Source organism: Palaemon carinicauda, chromosome 3 (genome assembly GCF_036898095.1).
Source record: "Palaemon carinicauda isolate YSFRI2023 chromosome 3, ASM3689809v2, whole genome shotgun sequence".
Taxonomy (NCBI): domain Eukaryota; kingdom Metazoa; phylum Arthropoda; class Malacostraca; order Decapoda; family Palaemonidae; genus Palaemon; species Palaemon carinicauda.
In genome coordinates, this window is record NC_090727.1 from 61226014 (window position 1) to 61250614 (window position 24601).

The 24601-nt window shown below is 47.6% G+C and overlaps 1 protein-coding gene across 1 annotated transcript in view; it reads left to right on the forward strand.

Moving 5' to 3' along the window:
- The first annotated feature begins 1205 nt into the window (after positions 1 to 1205).
- Positions 1206 to 24601, forward strand: part of LOC137638306 (uncharacterized protein CG43867-like) — a 183059-nt gene continuing 159663 nt past the window's right edge. The window contains 1 exon segment of the mRNA XM_068370367.1: positions 1206 to 1351. Within this exon segment, the coding sequence (XP_068226468.1) occupies positions 1307 to 1351 (45 nt within the window). The 5' untranslated portion in view covers positions 1206 to 1306.

The window sequence follows — 24601 nt, forward strand, 5'->3', positions numbered from 1 at the left end:
AAAATACCTAATTGCTGTTTAATGCGAAAATACTGCAAGAGTATTGTATAATTCAGCTTAATCGGTTTTTTTTATTGCTGTTATTACTTGCTAAGCCACAACCCTAGTTAAAAAAGCAGGATACTAAAAGCCCAAGGGCTCCAACAGGAAAAAAATAACTCGGTGAGGAAAGGAATTAAGGAAACAGATGGAATAATGTGCCTTAGTGTACCTTCAAGCAAGACAATTCTGTCCCAAGACCGTGGAAGACCATGGTACCTAGGCTATGGTTCTACCCAAGATTAGAGAACAATGATTTGATTTTGGAGTACCCTTAATGTTTTCAAGTATATGAGGAAAGAGGAGAATATGTAAAGAATCGGACAGACTATTCGGTGTTTGTGTTAGCAAATGCTAATTCATTTAGGTTATAATATATCTGCTGTATAAGACGACTGGTGAATTACAAAACCATCAGTGTATAGGCTAGCTTTCGATGTATTAATAAAAATGCAAAATGAATTAAATAAAGACGATTTTGCTTAACACGCCCTATGAAAACGAGCGCATTGTTGTGTTTGCATTTCATCCATCATGACAAACTAACGAACGCATTTAATTTTTACGTCTGTGTAAAAGTTAGCTTTGCAGCAACAGATGTCTTACCAAGTATTGGTTATGTAACAGTACTATTATTAATTTTATTTTATTTACTTTACCCTTAGTAATTCAAAATAAATGAAAATAGAGCGAAATTATATCATAATTTCTTAATAAACAAAAAACTTTTGTTTAAGTTTCATCGCCGATCGTAGCGAACAAACGAACGCATTTACACATGCAATTTATATCTAATGATACTAAGAGCTTTTTTGGTAAATATATTATTACAAATATTTTACTTGCTTTATCCTTAAAAATCTTACCGTCGCATAAGTAAAACGTTTTGTTTGCGTTTCGTCAACAATAACAAAAGTGCCGCTATTGACAGTATGGTGTGACAGAGAAGATGGGGCGAGATTGAAGAAAGAGTTGGGATAATTCGAATCATGGTAGATTTTTAATTAAAAATAAAGATGTTAATAAAATTTATATTGCTATCATTATTAACAATGATATTAAAATTATCGAAGGTTAAGCAAAGAGAAACTTAAAGACTGTTGAGAACGCACCCATATCTCTATGTTTACATTCAAGTCAGCTGGCCTTCATTTTACAATTTAATCGGGGTACAAATTGTACCCTCTGAAATTTCGAAGATAGCTACCTGGACATAAGAAATGTTTATCGACTAGTAAGGCCAGGTAGCAGTAGACGATGCTTTCGGATGTGTTTATCTGGAGGTATTTGTACACGAAAATACATAAAGAATGTTTGTATAGTGTTTCAATGTTCACTTATCTATTGAATATATCACTATTACAGTAGAAGACGTGTGGGTGGATGTATGATAGAGGCCACCTGTATCTATAGTGACGGTTGACGAAGACTAGAGATGTTTAAGGGCATGGGATTGTAGGTTTGGTTAGAGGGGGTGAAATTCTTTTTTTATGCAGGTTGGGGGAGCTGGCCACTCATATATAATGTCCCCGACCTGTATCGATAGGCTCCTATCACTGATAATCATAATAGACCTATCACTGTATCAGTCACAAATGTTGACATGCGACCTGTGGGTTTGAATAACTGCACAGACATTGAAAAAAAAAATGGTAAATGTGTAGGAGAGCTCCGCGCTCGATTTAAAAGTTTCTAAAAGTAGAAAACGAAAGAAAACAGTAAATTAGAGCTACAGTTACCTTGAAACTGTGAGATAATCCTCCTACAACCACCTAACTCTTACACAGAAAATGTAAACATAAACCTACTACTACAATTATGGGGGACCCCAGTGGGAAGCGGGGTTTTTGGGTGGGGGGAGGAGGAGAAAAGTGATTTTTCGGGGCACTACCGAATCTAATACAACTACCTACCCTACCCTGGGGGCCATGTACCCCTACCTAGGCCTACCGGGGGGGGGGGCTCCGCCCCCCTGCGACCCCCCCCTTAAGGCCACAGTAATTTTCAGGGCACCACCGAACCTAAGACACCCACCTAACCTAGCCTATGGGGCCCTGTACCCCTACCTAGGCCTACCGGTGGGGGCTCCGCCCCCCCCTGCGACCCCCCTTAAGGCCACATTGAGTTTCAGTTCAAACGAAACAAATTCAAATGAAAACGCCTTTTGCAAAAAAAGGAACACAAACTTCAAATTAGTCTCAATATCTAACTTACCTTTGAAACAAGACACGAAAAAATTGCACCTCCTCTTCCTTTTCCCACGAGTAACCACACTACGATCACACCGGAATGCTAATTTGTTGTAATCTATACGGCACACATTTTCACAATTAGGGCACTTTTTCTCTGCCAAAATCAAACCATGACGTTGAGCAAATGCAATTAGCAAATCAACTTTCCCTGAATAATGTACACAAAAATCCCCATAAGAAATAAAGCAATTGTCACAAGTGACACAGTCGGAACGGGATGAAGGTCCTGCTAATTGCTCCATACTTCACGGCAAAATGAGCTTTTCAGTTTGAAGGGAGATCCGAGACGTGCAAAAATATTCCTCCGCGGAACTTCACGTAAACTGTGGTAACTGGTGGAAAAATAGCAGGGATAAGTGAAGTAATAAGTGTCAGCATTGGCTAGATTTGTAAAAACCGCCATGATTGGTTTTCAAACAGTGTGACGTCAAGAAAACACCTGTTATTGGTTAGAATAGCATTGAGAACTAGTCTGCCATACGCAGTAAGGCGGTGAAACAGCTCATTTTAGCCAAGACATCACACAGTAAACAAAAACAAACACTTAGAAAAAGTCCAAGTGAAACATAACTATACACTCGAATATCTTCGTTAAATAGAAGCTGCTCATATATTGACTATTATATAAGCGTTCTATATGATATAATAGTGAATTGTAGGTGTTTAAATTCTTCAAGATCTTCCGCGGAGCTCTCCTACACATTTACCAAAAAAATTCTCATTCCTACACATTTTTATTATTATTATTATTATTATTATTATTATTATTATTATTACTTGCTAAGCTACACCCCTAGTTGGAAATGCAGGATGCTAAAAGCTTAGGGGCTCCAATATTGAAAATAGCCCAGTGAGGATAGGGAGCAAGGAAAAATAGAATATTTTGAGAAGAGTAACATTAGGATAAATATTTCCTATATCGCCTATATAGACAAAACAGGAGTAAGAGAAATAAGATAGTGTGCCCGAGTGTACCTTCAATCAAGAGAACTCTACTCCAAGATCGTGGAGGACCATGGTACAGAGGCTATGGCACTATCCAAGAATAGAGAATATTGAAGTAAAATATTGTATAATATTGTAGATAACCCATTTCAGAATTCTGCGATAGAGAGGTAAAGATATGTAATTTTCACTTTTTTGACTTTTCTCGACTGAAATACATATCTGGTTGCCAGACATAGAAACAATTTTTGCGTCCTATTAAATTGGTATAGAATTTGAGCCCCATACGTGATATAATCAGAATCATGAATAATATTGTATCTAACCCATTTCAGAATTCTGCGATAGAGGGGTAAAAATGGGTAATTTTCACTTTTTTAACTTTTCTCAACTGAAATACATATCTGGTTGCCAGACATAGAAACAATTTTTGCGTCACATTGAGTTGGTATAGAATTTGAGCCCCATACATAGTATAATCAGAATCATGAATAATATTGTATCCAACCCATTTCAGAATTCTGCAGATTGAGGGGTAAAAACGGGTAATTTTCACGTTTTTGACTTTTCTCGACTGAAATATATATCTGGTTGCCAGACATAGAAATAATTTTTGCGACACATTGAGTTGGTATAGAATTTGAACCCCATACATAGTATAATCAGATTCATAAATAATATTGTATATACCCCATTTCATAGTTCTTCAGATTGAGGGGTAAAAACGGGTAATTTTCACATGTTCCGTAACTGAAATACAAACCACGCTATTTACATAGGGTAATTACTTCGGCTAGCTGAATGACGAGCCATTAGAATTTTAACGAGGGTTTACTACCCCACCGCTAGTTAGCAGGGGGTAGGGAAGGGTAGCTTGCATACCCCCCCCCCCACACACACACACTAGTGAGTACTTCACTTTGCTTTTGGCTCGGGTGAAGATCAGACGTGTCTGCTCTCACCCTCTCTTGACTGCCATTAATCTGTTTTGCTTTCTCTTTTTCTACAGAGTGTGTATGAAGTTGGCCTCTATTAATTAATAATGCCTACGTGTCCTGGATTACCTAGCCGCCCTTGTGGGACCTTTATGTCGGCGGTCAACACTGATCCTCACACCTTGTGTCCTCATTGTAGGGGCCAACGGTGTGATAGTGGTAATGTATGCGGTGAGTGTAGGGAGTGGTCTAGCTCCCAGTGGGAGAGGTTTGCCCGGCGCCGGAAGAAAAAGTTCAAAAGGGATATTTCTTCTTCAAAGGCTTCTTTGAAAAGAGAAAATTCCAAGGCTTCCTCTTCCGTAGCCCATTCCTCCTCCGAAGCTCCCACTCGATCGGTCTCTTCCGAGAGGCCGGCGGGTGGTAGCGTAGACCGTAGTTCTTTTGACCGATCCCGGGGTGCGGGAGAGGTAGTTGCCTCCCATAGCGAGGCAGCTGCCCCTCCTCCCCAGGAGGAGGATATTGATTTCTCTGTGAATAACAATGATTTGTTACAGCTTTGGGCTCCCTCGGGGCTTCAGGGTTCGCCCTCCAGGGAAGCCCTGTTTGACATGATCAAACTGGGAGCAGCTGTTAAGCAATCGCCGACGATAGCAGACATAGATCCTCTGTCTATCGTCGACGTTGTTGTAACGGAGGCCTCCGGTGTGTCTGATCAAACTCCTGCTCCTGTTGTTGCTGAGGTAGCTGAAGGCTTAGCTTCCCCCTCTGAACATCCTTCGAAGGGGGAACTTAGTCCTACGGTCTCTCCTGCTAGTGATTCTCCCCCTCGGGGGAGTTCACTTACAAAGACTCCTCTGCGGAGGCCTTACGATGGTCAGCTTGCTGATCCCACGACCCCTAGAGGGCGTATAAGGCGGAAGGTTCGTCCTCCCCTTCGCCGTAGAGGCCTTCCTTCTCCTCACAAGGGAGTTAGGAGGCGCCTCTTCGGCTCGTCATCCCCGCAGTCCTCTGCGGAGGAGGCTCACCGTTCACCGTTCCTGCCAGCTACCACCGTAGACCTCAACAGAGATCGTTCGCGATCCCCTTTGGAGGAAGGTCGTCCTTCGGGATCCTGTGACCTGTCTCCCTCCGGACCTGCTGACCTGCCATCACCCTTCAAGGATGCTGATGCACATTACGCGCCTTCGAAACCTGTCATTGCGCAGGCACCGGTCCCTTTGGGTCACAAGGGAATTGAGCGCAAAACTGCGCCTCAATCCCTTAAGCGCCAGGTTTACCCTGTGCACCATCACGCTGCTGCTGTTCCCGACTTAGCGCCACAGTGCTCACCTGTTCCTGTTCTCGCGCCTACCAGCAGTTCCTGATATAGCGCGCCAGCACTCACCTGCGCACACGCGCTCACTGGTTCCTGTTTCATAACGCGCAGTCCAAGAGGCCCCTAGGTTAGTGCACAGGTGCTCACAGGTACCTCTAGACCCTCAGCGCTCTTCTGGAGTTAAGCGCGATGCGCGCCCTCGCGCAGTTGTTCCTGATACAGCGCACGAACGCTCACCAACGCGCCAGCGCGCTTCTACAATCCAGCGCGCAGTCCAGGAGGTTCCTAAGTTAGCGCACGGGCGCTCACAGGTACCCCTGGACTCTCCATCCAGACTGCGCAATCCTGTACGCGCGTTTAAAGTTGCCCGCGATGCGCGCTCAACTCAACAGCGCACACCTGTGTGCCCGAAAACTGTTGCGCGCCCTGCGCACCCATCGTAGCAGCGCACACCTGTGTGCCCTCACCCTGATGCGCGCCATGCGCGTCCACGATCTCTTCAGGGGACGATGCCTGCTCAACCTGCGCAGCGCTCACCTGCACCCCAACACGCAAACTCACCCTCGCACTACCACGAGGCTGCGCAATCGCGCCCTCGCCCAGTGCTCCGTCAACCTCGCACGCACGCGAAATTCCTGCTGCGCACGATCCTTCCGCGCGCGACCCAGGCCAGGGCTCATCGCGCGACCACCAGCGCAATTTGCGCCCCAATCGCCAGCGCGATCACAGCACGAGATTTTACGGAGCTTCAGGCGGACAGGTCATCGTCTCGTTCCCCTCCCCGCAAGCGCAGAACAGCGCGCTCGCCGGAGGAGGGGAGGTTTCCAGACAGGTCTAAGGACTCTTTCGTTTCAGCTTCGTTTCAGGCGAACCCTCGTTTGTCGACTCCTCCAAGGGATTGAACGATCCCCTTCCCTCCAGAGGGAGTGTCTGACAGAGCGACTGTCAGCCAGCAGCCCTGGTTTGGGACCATAGTCAGAGCTCTTAAGCAGGCTATGAAGCCTGTGTTCACTGATCTAGGTCACAAATCAGTGGCGGCTTTCTCTCCCCTGAAGAGGAAGAGAGGAGTCCCCTCCGTGGTGACTTCTCCTAGGGCTAAACTGTTTCCTCACAAATCCTTGCGCAAGGCTCCTTCCCCCCCCCCAGACTTTCTCTTCCTCCCCTGCGGATGAGGATTTCCCATCCTCAGGGGAGTCGGACGAACCGGTCCGTTCCCCCATCGCATCAATGGGGGAAACTCCACCTCTTCCCGAGAAGTCTTCTCGCACAGGGGTGGAGAAGAGCCTACATCCATCGTTACTAAAGTCCTGTACAGTATCCCTCCCAGGAGGGAACTGAAGGACTCGAAGACTGTTCCTAAGTCTTCGGCAAGGATCAGACAGGAGCCAGCTAGACCTTCGGAGAATGTCCACGAGTCCCCCCAGGAAGAGCCACTGGGGACGGGAGACTTTGCTGTTAGTCCTTCAGGAGGAGAGCACCAAGAGTCAGAACATGCATTCTGGCAAGTTCTGACCCACATGAGGAACCTCAACGGGTTTCCAGACCCAGAGATTCCTCCTCGTGAGGGTAAGGACACGGTCTTGGATCGAGTCTATGGCACCCAGAAACCCTCTAGGGCCAGTGCAGCTTTGCCCTGGTCACAAAGGATGAAGAGTGCCAGAGACAAGGTAGAGGGCTAGCTCTCTGAGCTTGCCTCCTCCAACAGATCCAGCCCCGGTAACAAGGTCCTCCCTCCTCCTCGAGTCCATCAGAGGAGGTATTTCAAGATCCTAGAGTAGACTTGTTTGGATCGTCCGGTTCATCACTCCGTGGAAGAACTCACTGTGGGAGTCCCTCTAGAGAGACTCTCCAACCGGCACATGTCCTATTCTGCTACTGAGATCCTATGCCAGGAGAAGGTGGTGAAGTGTGCCATACAGGCAACTAACTTCGTGGCTTGACATCTGGCTGGGGTCTCTGGGCATCCTGGTGCGGTCTGAGGATCTGTCCAAGGAAAGCACCAGGAAGGCACTGGAGACATTCTTACTCTCAGGCACGCGGACCATTGAGTTTCTGGCCTACCAAGTCTTGAGCTTGTGGGCCAACATGGGACGCAGTGGCTGAGAGATTTCACCAGAAGGTCCCCAGTTCCGACGTTAGCAGACTCAGACACTCTTCTGTTCTCGGTGAGTCTCCTCCGCAGAGGACTGCGGGGATGACGAGCCGAAGAGGCGCCTCCTAACTCCCTTGTGAGGAGAAGGAAGGCCTCTACGGCGAAGAGGTGGACGAGCCTTCCTGCCTTATACGCCCTCTAGGGGTCGTGAGATCAGCAAGCTAACCATCGTAAGGCCTCCGCAGAGGAGTCTCTGTAAGTGAACTCCCCCGAGGGGGAGAATCACTAGCAGGAGAAACCGTAGGACTAAGTTCCCCCTTCGAAGGATGTTCAGAGGGGGAAGCTAAGCCTTCAGCTACCTCAGCAACAACAGGAGCAGGAGTTTGATCAGACACACTGGAGGCCTCCGTTACAACAACGTCGATGATAGACAGATGTCTGCTATCGTCGGCGATTGCTTAAAAGCTGCTCCCAGTTTGATCATTTCAAACAGGGCTTCCCTGGAGGGCGAACCCTGAAGCCCCAAGGAAGCCCAAAGCTGTAACAAATCATTGTTATTCACAGAGAAACCAATATCCTCCTCCTGGGGAGGAGGGGCACCTACCTCGCTATGGGAGGCAACTACCTCTCCCGCACCCCGGGATCGGTCAACAGAACTATGGTCTACGCTACCACTCGCCGGCCTCTCGGAAGAGACCGATCGAGTGGGAGCTTCGGAGGAGGAATGGGCTACGGAAGAAGAAGCCTTGGAATTTTCTCTTTTCAAAGAAGCCTTTGAAGGAGAAATATCCCTTTTGGACTTTTTCTTCCGGCGCCGGGCAAACCTCTCCCACTGGGAGCTAGACCACTCCCTACACTCACCGCATACATTACCACTATCACACCGTTGGCCCCTACAATGAGGACACAAGGTGTGAGGATCAGTGTTGACCGCCGACATAAAGGTCCCACAAGGGCGGCTAGGTAATCCAGGACACGTAGGCATTATTAATTAATAGAGGCCAACTTCATACACACTCTGTAGAAAAAGAGAAAGCAAAACAGATTAATGGCAGTCAAGAGAGGGTGAGAGCAGACACGTGTGATCTTCACCCGAGCCAAAATCAAAGTGAAGTACTCACTAGTGTGTGTGTGTGTGTGTGGGGGGGGGGTATGCAAGCTACCCTTCCCTACCCCCTGCTAACTAGCGGTGGGGTAGTAAACCCTCGTTAAAATTCTAATGGCTCGTCATTCAGCTAGCCGAAGTAATTACCCTATGTAAATAGCGTGGTTTGTATTTCGGTTACAGAACAAGTGAAAATTACCCGTTTTTTCCCCTCAATCTGAAGAACTATGAAATGGGGTATATACAATATTATTTATGATTCTGATTATACTATGTATGGGGTTCAAATTCTATACCAACTCAATGCGTCGCGATAATTGTTTCTATGTCTGGCAACCAGATATGTATTTCAGTCGAGAAAAGTAAAAAAAGTGAAAATTACCCATTTTTACCCCTCTATCGCAGAATTCTGAAATGGGTTGGATACAATATTATTCATGATTCTGATTATACTATGTATGGGGCTCAAATTCTATACCAACTCAATGTGATGCAAAAATTGTTTCTATGTCTGGCAACCAGATATGTATTTCAGTCGAGAAAAATAAAAAAAGTGAAAATTACCCATTTTTACCCCTCTATCGCATAATTCTGAAATGGGTTAGATACAATATTATTCATGATTCTGATTATACTATGTATGGGGCTCAAATTCTATACCAACTCAATGTGATGCAAAAATTGTTTCTATGTCTGGCAACCAGATATGTATTTCAGTCGAGAAAAGTAAAAAAAAGTGAAAATTACCCATTTTTACCCCTCAATCTGCTCAAAACTACACAGTGTTCTGGAAGTTTTATTTTACCTGTGACCAAGAAAATCAAACTATTGTTCTCTAGTCTTGGGTAGTGCCTTACCCTCTGTACCATGGTCTTCTACTGTCTTGGGTTAGAGTTCTCATCATCTTGTTTTGTTAAAGTTTTTATAGTTTATATAGGAAATACAGTACAGTATTTATTTTAATGTTGTTACTGTTCTTAAAATATTCTATTTATCCTTGTTTCCTATCCTCACTGGGTCCCTTTCCCTGTTGGAGCCCCTGGGCTTATAGCATATCCTGCTTTTCCAACTAGGTCTGTAGCTTAGCAAGTAATAATAATAATAATAATAATAATAATAATAATAATTAAAAAAGGCAAAAACTTGAAAATTGACAAAATTTATCACCCAACCACCATGCCTGCTTCCAGATGCATCATGCTGCCAAATTTTCATTCTTATTGTTTTTAATTTGCTTTCATTCTTTCTTTATTCCACATTGTGAGCAAACCTAGGAATGAGATTTATTTTTTTTTTTTTCAATATCTGTGCAGTCATTTAAGCCCACAGTTCATTTGTCAACATTTGTGACTGATACAGTGATAGGGGTATTAGTATTTTGATTCGATTTTAAGATGAGTAATCTTTGTGCAAACAATATTTCCCTTAACCATTAGCAAGTCTGAATGAAAAGGCATAGTGACAGTGTTGCAAGATGGGCGAGACTAAATATCCCTGTTTTGGTCTTTCAAAATTGGTTCATGGCTATCTCCTGAACTTTGGGGTACATTCAACAATAGGAATACAGTAGGCCTATAGCATAATAGAAATCTAGATACAAAACAAATATTTGTGAATAAAAGGTTACGAATTTATTAAAAGAAAAACTTCCTATTTCTTTGAAAACCAATTTTTTCAATATTAATCTTACCCGATGATCATGTAGCTGTCAACTCCGTTGCCCGACAGAAATCTACGGACGGGATACGCCAGCGATCGCTATACAAGAGGGGGGTGTACTCACCAGCGCCATCTGTGGTCAGGTACTCCAGTACTTCTTGTCAACACCACCTCAATTTTTCCTCTGTCGTGCCGCCGGCAAGACCTACATGGATACGCTGTTGATTTTGGAGTCTTTGTTCACGGTTTTGGTGAAGTATTTGCTCTAAAATTTAGCCTTCGCTGTACAGGAAGCTTTTCCCTTAGCTTAGATAGCTTTTGGAATTAAATTGATTTATTGGTTAACGATCTTTGCTTTACTTTGGAATTCCCCCTTGACTGTTCTCTAAATTCAAGATGTCCGACCACTCTCAAGCTCCTAAAATTAGGCGATGTAGTGTTAGGACTTGTAATAGGCGTCTTCCGAAGGCCTCTGTTGATCCTCACACCGTTTGTTCCGACTGTAGGGGAAAATCCTGTCAGTTGGAAGATCGATGTGGGGAATGTGCTGGGCTTTCGGAATTCGATTTTAATGAATTCCTCAAGTATACGACTAGGTTAGAGAGGGAGAGAGTTAGGAGGAGTTCTTCTCGCTCTTTGGTTTATTCCTCCCCCCATGACCCTCAACCTTTTCCTTCCCCTGTGGTGGTGACCCCCGAACCTGCTACGAGTGCTCAGCCTGATATGACGGATATGTTGCGTGCCATTCAGGCTCTTGGTGATAAGGTGGAGTCTTTAGTTAGTGACCACAATCTTCTCTTGGCAGATGTCAAGGAACTTAAAGTGAAAAGTGCAGTGGGAAGTGTTAGTGCCAGTGCTGTGCCTAGTGTCAGTGTCAGTGTTGCGCATGAGGATACTTCTGTGCGTGCCAGTCGTCCTCCCAGTCCGGGACCTCTTGCAAGCTCCCAAGCCCAGGGGAGAAGCAAAGTCGAAGGGCAAAAGGGTTCGGCAGGCCTTGATCGGCGCACAGTTGTATCCTCAGTGGTTGCGGGCGTATCTGATAGAGATCGTCACTTCCACTCCCAGACGATTGAGCCCTTAAATTCCTCGTCTGCGGAAGAAGTTTCCAGGAGGAAACGGTGGACCCAGGTCTCTCGACCTCTCAAACGTAAGGTCCCGTCCGAGCTAGTCCAACGGCCCAGGTGTAGCCACTGGGCCAGTTCGGACTCGCCACAGTCATCTGATGACTGCACACCTCCTAAGAGAGGTAAAGCGGTGCCTCAACAGGCCTCTGCTCCAACTTCTGTGGACCCCAAGTTGTCTATGCTGCAGACTATGCAGTCTCAGCTTGCGGCTTTGATGCAGGAGTATCAGGCAGAGAAGGTTAGCACACCTCCTCCTGCGAGCGCTCCTCCACCTCTGCGCAGTCCTCCCTGCCAGACGTATGTTCTTGAGGCTCCTCCTGCTTCCATGCGTGAGCTGCCGCATTGGGAGTTGCCAGGTTCCAGCGCTATGCAGCAACCTCCTCTACCCTTGAGGCAGGAACCTCTTGCTATGCGGCAACCTCCTCAACCCTTGAGGCAGGAGCCTCATGCTATGCGGCAACCTCCTCTACCCATGAGGCAGGAGCCTCATACTATGCGGCAACCTCCTCTACCCATGAGGCAGCAGCCTCATGCTATGCGGCAACCTCCTCAACCCTTGAGGCAGGAGCCTCACTCTGCGCAGCAACCTCCTCAACCCTTGAGGCAGGCGCAACCCTTGAGGCAGGAGCCTCATGCTATGAGGCAGCCTCCTCAACGCATGCAGCACGAGCCTCTTACCATTCAGCAGCCGCATTCTTCGCAGCATGAGCCTCTTCCCATACAGCATGAGCCGCATACCATGCAGCATGAGCCTCATGCCTTACAGCATTCGCTTCTGACCACGCTTGCTCCTCAGACCACCGCAGAACCTCCCTCACCCCAGCCTCATGACTTTGTCATTGCCAGCCCTCAGTCTCTTCAGCAGAGGCATGATGATGGATCCGCAAGTGCGCATGCACCCGTACTGCAGGATTCAGCCATTCAGCATACCGCTCTACCGTTACCTCTTGCTACTCAACTCTCAGGCGATGAGGTTTCTGAGGATGAAGCTGCTCACCTGGATGATCCTACTTCTGATGTGGAGGGACACAAGTCTTCGCCGCCTTCCTTAGACTTTCGTAAGGTCCTGGCTTTGTTCAGAGAGTTATACCCTGAACACTTCGTATCTGCAACCCCTCGTTCTCCTCCATCCGAGTTTTCTCTAGGCATGCAGCCTATTACGTCTGCCTACACCAAGCTTGTCCTCGCCAGATCATCAAGGAGAGCTTTGAGGATTTTAGGGGATTGGTTGCAGTCCAAGCAGCAACTGGGAAGGACCTCTTTTGTGTTTCCTCCTCCTAAGCTGGCTTCTAAGTCGGGCGTCTGGTATGCCACGGGAGAGGAACCTGGCTTGGGGGTTCCTGCCTCTGCCCAGGCCGACTTCTCAAGTTTGATTGACTCTCCCCGCAGGTCGGCTATGAGACGCTCGAAGGTCTGCTGGACTTTTTCTGATCTGGACCACTTGATGAAGGGAGTCTTTCGCGCCTTCGAAATTTTTAACTTCCTCGATTGGTGCCTGGGGGCCTTAAGCAGGAAGACTGCCCCTTCTGACAAAGACTCGGCCATGCTGATCATGTCCTGTATGGACAAAGCAATTCGCGATGGTTCTGGCGAACTTGCGTCTGTTTTTGTCTCAGGAGTCCTCAAGAAAAGGGAACTTCTATGCTCCTTCTTATCGACTGGTATCACCCCTTGCCAGAGGTCACAGTTGCTGTTTGCTCCTCTCTCCAAGTTCCTGTTTCCGGAGGAGTTAATCAAGGAGATGGCTGCGGCTCTTATCCAGAAAGATACGCATGACCTCATGGCCTCTTCAGCACGTAAGGCTAAAACCTTACCTTCCGTGCCGAGATCTTACCGCACCCCTGTGGCTGATACACCTGCTACCAGATTCATTCCGCCCTTTCGTGGCAGAGCCCCCAGTAGAGGAAGTACCCGTGGAGACAGTCGCCGGGGCAAGTCCAAGAAAGGTGCCAAGTCCACGAAAAGCAAGCTTTGACTTCCTTCCTCCTCTCCAGACAGCTGTAGGAGCTAGACTCAAGACCTTCTGGCAAGCCTGGGAGAGCAGAGGTGCAGACGCTCAGTCTGTCAAGTGGCTAAGGGAGGGTTACAGAATTCCGTTCTGCCGCAATCCCCCTCTGACCACATCTCCCATCAACCTCTCTCCCAACTACAAGGAGAAGGACAAGAGGCTAGCGTTACATCAAGAGGTGTCGCTCCTGTTACAGAAGGAGGCAGTGGTGATAGTCCGGGACCATCAATCCCCGGGCTTTTACAACCGTCTCTTCCTGGTGGCCAAGAAGACAGGAGGTTGGAGACCGGTGCTGGACGTCAGTGCGCTCAATGCTTATGTCACCAAGCAGACGTTCACAATGGAGACGACGAAGTCGGTCCTAGCAGCGGTCAGGCAGGAGGACTGGATGGTCTCGTTAGATCTGAAAGACGCCTACTTTCACGTTCCCATCCATCCAGACTCCCAACCTTTTCTGAGATTCGTCTTTGGAGAGGTTGTGTACCAGTTCCAAGCCCTGTGCTTTGGCCTGACCACGGCACCTCTTGTGTTTACGCGACTGATGAGGAATATTGCGAAATTCCTTCACTTGGCAGACATCAGAGCCTCCCTTTATTTAGACGACTGGCTTTTAAGAGCTCCCACAAGTCGTCGCTGTCTGGAGAGTCTCAGATGGACTTTGGATTTGACCAAGGAGCTGGGCCTCTTGGTCAATTTAGAGAAGTCCCAGCTCGTTCCTTCCCAAACCATCGTTTACCTGGGGATGGAGATTCAGAGTCGAGCTTTTCGGGCTTTTCCGTCGGCCCCAAGAATCAACCAAGCCCTGGAGTGCATCCTGAGCATGCTGAGGAGGAACCGATGCTCGGTGAGGCAGTGGATGAGTCTAACAGGGACTCTTTCATCGCTAGCCCTGTTCATCGAGTTAGGGAGACTCCACCTCCGCCCCCTTCAGTACCATCTGGCAGCTCACTGGAACAAGGATATGACGCTCGAGACGGTCTCTATTCCTGTTTCCAAAGAGATGAGGGCTACTCTAACGTGGTGGAAGAACAGCATTCTTCTCAAGGAGGGTCTCTCGTTAGCTGTTCAGACCCCCGACCTTCATCTCTACTCGGACGCATCAGACTCGGGCTGGGGCGCGACATTGGACGGACAGGAATGCTCGGGGACATGGAACAAGGAACAGGAAACGCTTCACATCAATTGCAAGGAGTTGTTGTCAGTTCATCTGGCCTTAATGAACTTCAAGTCCCTCCTGCTAAACAAGGTGGTGGAGGTGAACTCCGACAACACCACAGCCTTGGCGTACATCTCCAAGCAGGGAGGGACTCATTCGAGGAAGCTGTTCGAGATCGCAAGGGACCTCCTCATTTGGTCAAAAAGTCGAAAGCTCACGCTAGTAACGAGGTTCATTCAGGGCGATATGAATGTTACGGCAGATCGCCTCAGCCGGAAGGGTCAAGTCATCCCCACAGAGTGGACCCTTCACAAGAACGTGTGCAACAGACTTTGGACCCTGTGGGGTCAGCCAACTATAGATCTGTTCGCTACCTCGATGACCAAGAGGCTCCCATTGTACTGTTCCCCGATTCCAGACCCGGCAGCAGTTCACGTGGATGCCTTTCTGCTGGACTGGTCCCACCTCGACCTGTATGCATTCCCGCCGTTCAAGATCATCAACAGGGTTCTTCAGAAGTTCGTCTCTCACGAAGGGACACGGCTGACGTTGGTTGCTCCCCTTTGGCCTGCAAGAGAATGGTTCACAGAGGTACTGCAATGGCTGGTCGACGTTCCCAGGACTCTCCCTCTAAGAGTGGACCTTCTGCGTCAACCTCACGTAAAGAAGGTACACCCAAGCCTCCACGCTCTTCGTCTGACTGCCTTCAGACTATCGAAAGACTCTCAAGAGCTAGAGGCTTTTCGAAGGAGGCAGCCAGAGCGATTGCCAGAGCAAGGAGGATATCCACTCGCAGAGTCTATCAATCTAAGTGGGAAGTCTTCCGAAGCTGGTGCAGAGCCAATGCAGTTTCCTCTACCAGTACCACTGTAACCCAAGTTGCTGACTTCCTGTTGCATCTTAGGAATGTTAGATCTCTATCAGCTCCTACGATCAAGGGGTACAGAAGTATGTTGGCAGCGGTTTTCCGCCACAGAGGCTTGGATCTTTCCACCAACAAAGATCTGCAGGACATCCTTAGGTCTTTTGAGACCTCTAAAGAACGTCGGTTGTCCACTCCAGGCTGGAATCTAGACGTAGTCCTAAGGTTCCTTATGTCATCAAGATTTGAACCTCTCCAGTCAGCCTCTTTCAAGGACCTCACTCTAAAAACTCTTTTCCTCGTCTGCCTTGCAACAGCCAAAAGAGTAAGTGAGATTCACGCCTTCAGCAGGAACATAGGTTTCACATCTGAAACGGCTACATGTTCCTTACAGCTCGGTTTTTTGGCTAAAAACGAGCTTCCTTCACGTCCTTGGCCTAAATCGTTCGAAATACCTAGCCTTTCCAACATGGTGGGTAACGAACGGGAGAGAGTACTTTGCCCTGTCAGAGCTCTTAAGTACTATCTTAAAAGGTCAAAACCCTTGCGAGGACAATCGGAGGCCTTATGGTGTGCTTTTAAGAAACCTTCACTGCCTATGTCTAAGAACGCAGTTTCTTACTACATAAGGCTTCTGATTAGAGAAGCTCATTCTCATATGAAGGAAGAAGACCTTGCTTTGCTGAAGGTAAGGACACATGAAGTGAGAGCTGTGGCTACTTCAGTGGCCTTCAAACAGAACCGTTCTCTGCAGAGTGTTATGGATGCAACCTATTGGAGGAGCAAGTCAGTGTTTGCATCATTCTATCTCAAAGATGTCCAGTCTCTTTACGAGAACTGCTACACCCTGGGACCATTCGTAGCAGCGAGTGCAGTAGTAGGTGAGGGCTCAGCCACTACATTCCCATAATCCCATAACCTTTTTAACCTTTCTCTTGAATGCTTTTATTGTTGTTTTGGGTTGTACGGTAGGCTAAGAAGCCTTCCGCATCCTAGTTGATTTGGCGGGTGGTCAATTCTTTCTTGAGAAGCGCCTAGGTTAGAGGTTGTGATGAGGTCCTTTAGTATGGGTTGCAGCCCTTTATACTTCAGCACCTAAGAGTCGTTCAGCCTCCTAAGAGGACCGCTGCGCTCAGTAAGGAAGACGTACTTATTAAAGGCAGAGTAATGGTTAAAGTCGACTTCCTTACCAGGTACTTATCGTTTTATTTGTTATTCTGAATAACTGATAAAAATGAAATACGGGATACTTAGCTTCTTGATTAACATGTATACTGGTTTTCACCCACCTCCCTGGGTGTGAATCAGCTACATGATCATCGGGTAAGATTAATATTGAAAAATGTTATTTTCATTAGTAAAATAAATTTTTGAATATACTTACCCGATGATCATGATTTAATTGACCCACCCTTCCTCCCCATAGAGAACCAGTGGACCGAGGGAAAAATTGAGGTGGTGTTGACAAGAAGTACTGGAGTACCTGACCACAGATGGCGCTGGTGAGTACACCCCCCTCTTGTATAGCGATCGCTGGCGTATCCCGTCCGTAGATTTCTGTCGGGCAACGGAGTTGACAGCTACATGATCATCGGGTAAGTATATTCAAAAATTTATTTTACTAATGAAAATAAAATTTTTTTTCGTTAGTGTGAAGGAAGAAAAATAATATTTGATAATGAGCAAGGATGGATATTTTAGAAAATATATATAAAGTTATGAAAAACAGACGTACATAATGTGTTGAATACATGCCGATAACATAATTTTAATTATTTGTGGAGAAAATTCCAAATAAATAGTAAAATTATCTAACATGAAAACTGATTCTGTTGTTTTCAAGCTTATTTATTGACTAATAGGAATTCTTTGGGTCGGATTAAAAGCGTCGTTAATCCTTTGTTTGCCGGGAGGGATAATAGTTAATCTGCAACAACATAACAGTTAAACTGTCGATCTACTCCCACTACCATCTGTTCAGAATTCGTGCCCTCATTAACAGAAACAATCTTTTGCTATTTGTTATAGATTTTGTGTCTTTTCCCAATTTCATTTTACATATATCCTGCTTTTCATAAATATGAAACCTTCGAATAAAATTTCCCAATTGATTTAAGTATTATTTTTCCCTTTTTACCCTCTTGAACTCAAAATTTCCCCAAAAACGTCAAATTTCCTCCAACTGGCCACATTATGACTATCAGTGGTTAGGGCTATATATACACCAGAGTATTAGTACCCTCATTAATAGAACCAACTTTTCTACTATTTGTTAGAGATTTTGTAGCTTCTCCCATTTAAGTATCGTGCTTTTCATAAATGCGAAACCGAGTAAACTTTCTCCGTTGATTTCGAAGTTTTCTTCTCATTTTTCTAAAACAGGGAAATTTTCCTCTATTCTGTTTTAATGTTAATATTTTATTTTAATTGTTCATTACTTATGTCGTTTATTTTCATTTCCTTATTTCCCTACTAGGATCCTATCGAGACACTATACTATAACATCGTCTGTTATTACCTGGCCTTACTAATCGAGAAAGTTATTTACTGCTAGCCGAACATAACGCTATCCTCGGGTAGCTATCTCCGGATAGAAAGATTTCAGTATTTCAGAGTCTAGAGTTTAATATTTCTAATGGAAATCTTCAGGCTATAAGGTAACTTAACTACACTATACAGTGAACCCTCGCTACTTCGCGGTTCGACCATCGCGGATTCACCACTTCGCGTATTTTTTCCATAACCCATATATATACAGTAATATATATATATATATATATATATATATATATATATATATATATATATATATATATATATATATGTATGCATGTATGTATGTATATATGTAGGTATGTATATGTGTATACATATAAATATATATATATATATATATATATATATATATATATATATATATATATATATACATATATATATATATATATATATATATATATATATATATATACATATATATATATATATATATATATATATGTATATATATATATATATATATATATATATATATCTAAAGTAGGAAGATGTGATGTAGTTCTAAGGGAAAAGTATGGGAAATATGTCTGGGTAATAAGCAAAGCTCTACCTCCAGTTTGTTTCTTCATTATGATCAGAGATAAATGTAAACAAAACATTGGTTGCCATTTTTTATCGTGCTTTTTAGCGTGTTTAGGAAACGCATGATATAAAATTGCCTTTAATATTTGTGCCTGTTTTAGTTTAGGGTACTGTAGTACATGCATTAAGTGTTCTGTACATTAAAGGGTAGTTTGTTAACAGTACTACGTACAAGGGAAGGTTTTAAAAGTCTGAATATACATGTTGAATAAATAGGTAAATATGGTGTCACTACTTCGCGGATTTTCACCTATCGCGGCCGCGTCTGGAACCTATCTACCGCGATAAACGAGGGTTCACTGTAATATTCTTTTGTCAGTCATAAAGAATCATTAAAGATTCTATAGTGGCAGCTTTCAAGAAAAACCAGGAGACTTATCTCTTTGGAAAGTGTTATGATAGTGATCTGAAAACTATTAAGCCTGAATACAAATGCTATATAATAACTGAAAAGATACAGAGCAAAACGTTAACTGGAAAGAAATTATTTTCACACATCAAGGCCCCGCCTGAACAGACTCTTGGTGTCTGATGAAGGGCGAGAAATAAACCCCTAAAAGTAAAAATTAAAAGTAAGTTTGTTCCAACACGAATACTTACCGAGAACTACTTTCTTAGGAGTTACTGGTAACCTCCTCTCTACCGACCAGAGTTTTGTGTAGATTACCCCCCACCCCGCTTTCTAAGGAGGCCTACCCCCGGCATTAAGGAATGTGCCCCGAGGGTAGGCTTATCGTAGGTCGATGCCCGGCCGGGTCAGCTTCATCAGTAAGTTCTCTGGTCGCGACGTGTGAACACCTCGCCCTCGTTCTCTATCGATCCTTTGTGTGCGTTCTAGTGCCCCACGTGTTCCCCGCGTGGTAACTTGTGTTTTCCAGTGTACTTTTCCCGGGTGTTCCTGTGCGTTCACCTTCCACCCGTGTGCTTACCCAGTGTTTTCATTGATTCCCTTCGTGCTTGTGTCTTGCGTTGTGTGCATTATGGAGCAAATCCGCCGTTGTCCGGGGCCTAGAGCCGGTAAATCGTGTGGAGCGTTCCTCTCCAAGCCTGAAGTGGATCCTCACTCCCTTTCCTGTAGGGGAAGGGTTTGTTCGTCAGCAGATACGTGCCCCGAGTGTGTAGACTGGAGCGATATCCAGTGGGTACGGTACGGTACCAAAAAGAGGAAATCGGCGAAACGTTCCCCCAAGAAAGCTAGTGTTACTTCGCCGCTACCATCACCCAGTGAGCGGTCCGACGGGGCCTCTGTTTCGCCGTCCCCTACACAGAGTAGGGGACGAGGTAAGTCTGGTGTAGAAAATGATCAAGGCGTCCCTTCCCAGGAGCCTAGTGAAAGTGCAGTGCCGATTGCGGGCCCTTCTAGGGCTAGTGAAGAACCCAGTAGTGCGTCCGGAGAGTCGGCCCTTGTGCTCAGGGGGCACGCTTCCTCCGATGACCCCTTGTGGGGCAGTAACGCGGTGTCGGTATCTTCGCCGCCCTCGTGGGCCTGTGCTTCTGGATCTTCGTTAGGCGAAGACAACTAGAAGAAATTACGACCTTCGGGTAACGATGCCTTCGGTTGGAGGCTCCCGAAGACGCCGGGTAGGTCACCCTTAAGGATGGATGTGGCCCTGGACCCCTGGCTCCCTGGCATGGAACGTTTTGAGTCGTTCCCGGCCCCCCTCACGGAAGTCCCCGAAGATTTCCTCCAGCCCTCGACCTCTGGCGTTCAACGCCCGAAGAAGTCCCCCGCAGTCCCCGCTACCGGCCGACATGCGATAAGCACAGTGTCGTCGGGTTCATCGGACGTTTATTCCTCGTCAGAGGAAGAAGTCAGGGTAAAACTCCGTCGTCGGAGGGAGCGGTCCAGGAGCGAGCGTTCCCGTTCGAGGTCGCTCTCCCGGTCTAGCAGCAAGCGCTCCCGCTCCCCAGGGCGTAAGTATAGGAGGAGTAGGTCTCCTGATGGCGCCTGGGTCTATGTACCCCGGGACTCAAAGGTGCTTTGTTCCCCGGACCGCCGGTCCAGAGAGCGTTCCCCAAGGATGCCGTCCTCTAAACACAACCTTGACCCTTGCGACCTTGCTCGCAGGAAGGACCTTACAAGAAGGCATAAATCCTCGAAGCCTCCGGTTCACCCCGCCCAGCGGGGGGAAATGCGCTTCTCGTCAGGGGGCCTGGCCGAACCAGCCCAGCTGGTGCGGCCTTCGGGTCGGAAGGAACGATTCCCGCTGTCGGGTCAGCCCACGGGAACCGCGTCCTCGGCACCCAGAGCCCTAGGGCGGACGAGAGTCCCCGCTGAACCAGCGATGCCTGCGTTAACCCAGGCCCCTGGTGCGGACGTACCCGCGGATGAGATCCAGTACCTCAGTAGGACGGCGCCCCTGGCACCAAGAGCTAGACGTCCAGTCGGCGTGCCCGGTAACCCAGCTCCCCGGCCCCAAGCCGAGACCTCGGCTGACGGAAGGGAGGGTTCACCAACGGAGGAATCCGCCTACAGGAGGGTGGTCGCCCTTATCAGAAGGCACCACAAAATCGAGGAACCTACGGCTACGGACGAGGATTACTGGAGGTCAAGCCTATTGAGAATCATGCAGACTCCTACCCAACCTAAGACGTCTCTAGCGCTTCCTCTAGCCCGAGATCTAGTCCTAGGGCAGGAGTATGTGGACAAGGTGGTGGCTAGTAATGCCGAAGCCCCCAAAACCCAGAGTTCCTCGAAATTACTCCAGGGCCTTAGAACCCAAGGCAAGGTCTATGTGCCAGCGGGACGTCGCCCAGGCCCCTGTAAGGTGGAGTCGTCCATCGACATCCTGAGTCAGGGCGTCTCAGACGATAGAGCCTCTTCGGCCCCGGTCTGTTTCTCGCCAGCAGAAGCCTCCATGATGGAGGAAATGTCGAGGGATTTGGTGAACGTCTCCTCTTGGCTGGACTGGTGGGCTTCCACTTTGGTAGGGGTACAAGCCTCGTTCGACCCCGCGGATCCTGACCAGCAAGGCCTCCTGAGAGACCTTATTACCTCCGGGGGTAAAACCCTTAAGTTTTTAACTTATCAGTCGCTCGCTCTGACGGCTAACTGGGTACTCCGTAAGAGAGACACCGTACTGACGAAGGTGTCTCGGAAGGTACCAGACAGAGAAGCGCGGGCCATTCGGAGCTTACCCTTGTGGGGAGAGTCCTTGTTTCCCCTGAAGGAACTAGAGGCCATCATGGAGAAGGTCTCGAAGAAGAAGGAGGCTAGCATCCCCAGACCTACGCCTTCTAGGAGACCGCCCTACAAGAGGTCCGTCTCGGATAGTGCCGCGACGTCCCAAGCCTCTCCCAGCACTACGAGGAGAGAGGCTCCCTCTTCCTCCTGGTCCGCAACGCCTCAGCCCCCCCGCAGGGGAGCTCCAGCGCCCTCAAGCTCCTTCAGGTCGGGTTACTCCGCCTCTAGGAGAGGCAGATCAGGCCGCTCCTCCAGAAGAAGATAGAGTGGGAGGCCCCCTATCCCCGCCCAAGCCTCGGGTTGGGGGATGCCTCAGACTTCATTGGCAAGCATGGAAGGCTCAGGGAGCAGAGCCTTGGATAGTGTCCGTACTAAAGGAGGGCTACAGACTTCCATTCTTAACAGAACCACCCCCTCTTATCCCGGCCAGCCGGATGGAATGGCTAGCTCCCAAAGACCCGTTAAAGAGGACCGCCCTTCAAGAGGAGGTATCCTCCATGTTAGAGAAGGGCGCCATGGAAGAAGTTCTTCTCCCAGGGCCAGGTTTCTACAGTCGCCTGTTCCTGGTAGAGAAAGCGACCGGGGGGTGGAGACCGGTTATAGATCTGTCGGCTCTCAACAAGTTCATCAAGAAGACGGACTTCAAAATGGACACTCCGAAGTCAGTCCTGCTGTCCTTGAGGGAGAAAGATTATATGATGACCATAGACCTCAAGGACGCATACTTCCAAATTCTGGTCCACCCCTCGAGTCGAAAGTTCCTCCGGGTGAAATGGGGTCCCCAGCTCCTGCAATTCAGGACCCTTTGCTTCGGTCTGTCAACAGCGCCCAAGGTGTTCACGAGAGTCTTCACGACTGTCTCAGTGTGGGCTTACGAACGAGGCATTCGCCTCATCAGATACCTGGACGACTGGTTGCTTCTTTCCGCCTCAAAGGTCCTCTTGGAGGAACAAGGGAGAAGACTCCTCCAGTTTTGCAAGGATCTGGGCATCGTAATCAACCCGAAGAAGTCAAATCTATCCCCATCCACCAGAATGAACTACTTGGGAATGACATTAGACACCATTCTGGGAAAAGCATTCCCTTCGGAGGACAGGATAAGAAAACTCATGCACATCATTCAGCCGTTCCTGTCAGAGCGCCCCAGGAGAGCGAAACACTGGCAGAAGCTGATAGGGCACCTGGTCTCATTGGAGAAACTAGTTCCCCAAGGGAGGGGAAGGCTCAGATCCATACAATGGAACCTGAAGAACCTCTGGTGCCAACTGGATTCGCAACAGGTGCTAATCCCAGTCCTACCAAACACGAGACCCTCCCTGGAATGGTGGCATTGCCGGTCGAACTCACTCAAGGGGATGCCCTTCGGGACCGATCCACCCGAGTTACTACTGTTCAAAGACACCTCCAACCAAGGATGGGGAGCCCATCTCCTCGACGAAACAGCACGAGGGACCTGGTTGGACGGGGAGAAAGAACTCCACATCAATGTCCTGGAGTTGAAGGCAGTCCAGAAGGCTTGCCTACACTTAGCGAGTCTACTAAAGGGAAACACCGTGGCGTTGATGTGCGACAACGCCACGGTAGTGGCATACATAAAGAAACAGGGAGGCTTGAAATCGAAGGAGTTGTGCGATCTCACCATAGAAATTCTAGATTGGGCAGAAGAAAATCAAGTGGTGCTGTTAGCAAGGTTCATTCCCGGGAAGAAAAACGTTCTGGCCGACGGCCTCAGCAGAATGGGCCAGATAGTAGGGACAGAATGGTCCCTTCTTCCAGAAGTAGCCAAGCTCATCATCCAACGTTGGGGTTCCCCGGTGATGGACCTCTTTGCAACAAAACTCAACGCCCAACTCCCAGTCTATTGCTCTCCTGTGCCAGACCCGAAAGCAGCCTTAGAAGACGCCTTTCAGCACAAGTGGGACGGTCTGGATGTGTACGCTTTTCCCCCTTTCACGTTGATAAGGCAAGTGCTCAACAGAGTAAGGACAGCCCGAAACCTAAAGATGACTTTGGTAGCGCCCTGGTGGCCGGAGAGAGAGTGGTACGCGGACCTAAAAGACCTATCGAGTCAACCGCCGTGGCCTCTGCCCGACAGGTCAGACCTTCTACATCAGCCTCATTTTCTCAGGCTCCACGACAACCCACTCTCCCTACGTTTTCACGCCTGGAGACTATCGAGCGGCTCCTGAAGAAAGAAGGATATTCTTCTTCCACGGCTAAGAGAATGTCTCTATACCTGAGAAAGTCGTCAGCCGCGGTCTACCAGGCTAAGTGGGCCTCCTTCTCGAAGTGGTGCTCTGAGAGGCACATTAAACCTCTTAAGGCCTCTGTCCCAGACATAGCAGATTTTCTGGTATTTCTTAGAGACAAGGTGGGAATGTCAATCCCAGCCATAAAAGGAGTTCGGGCCGCCTTAGGCCAAGTCTTCCTCCTGAAGGGCATCGACCTGGGGGCCTCGAGACATATAGCGATGCTTGTCAAGAGTTTCGAGCAGTCCTGCCCCCCACAGGCGAGTAGGGTGCCCCAGTGGGACTTAGCCAAGGTCCTGAAGATGCTGTGTTGTCCCCCCTTTGAACCCTTGAAGGATATCGTGGACAGAGATCTCACCCTCAAGGCCGTCTTCTTGCTGGCCTTGGCGTCCGCTAAGAGAGTGGGAGAGATCCATGGTCTGTCATACGACGTTTCTCATTCGAAGGGGTGGAAAGAAGTATCCTTCAAGTTCGTGCCTTCTTTTGTGGCTGAGACTCAGAACCCAGCAGTCTGGGATCCGAAGTTCGAAGGTTT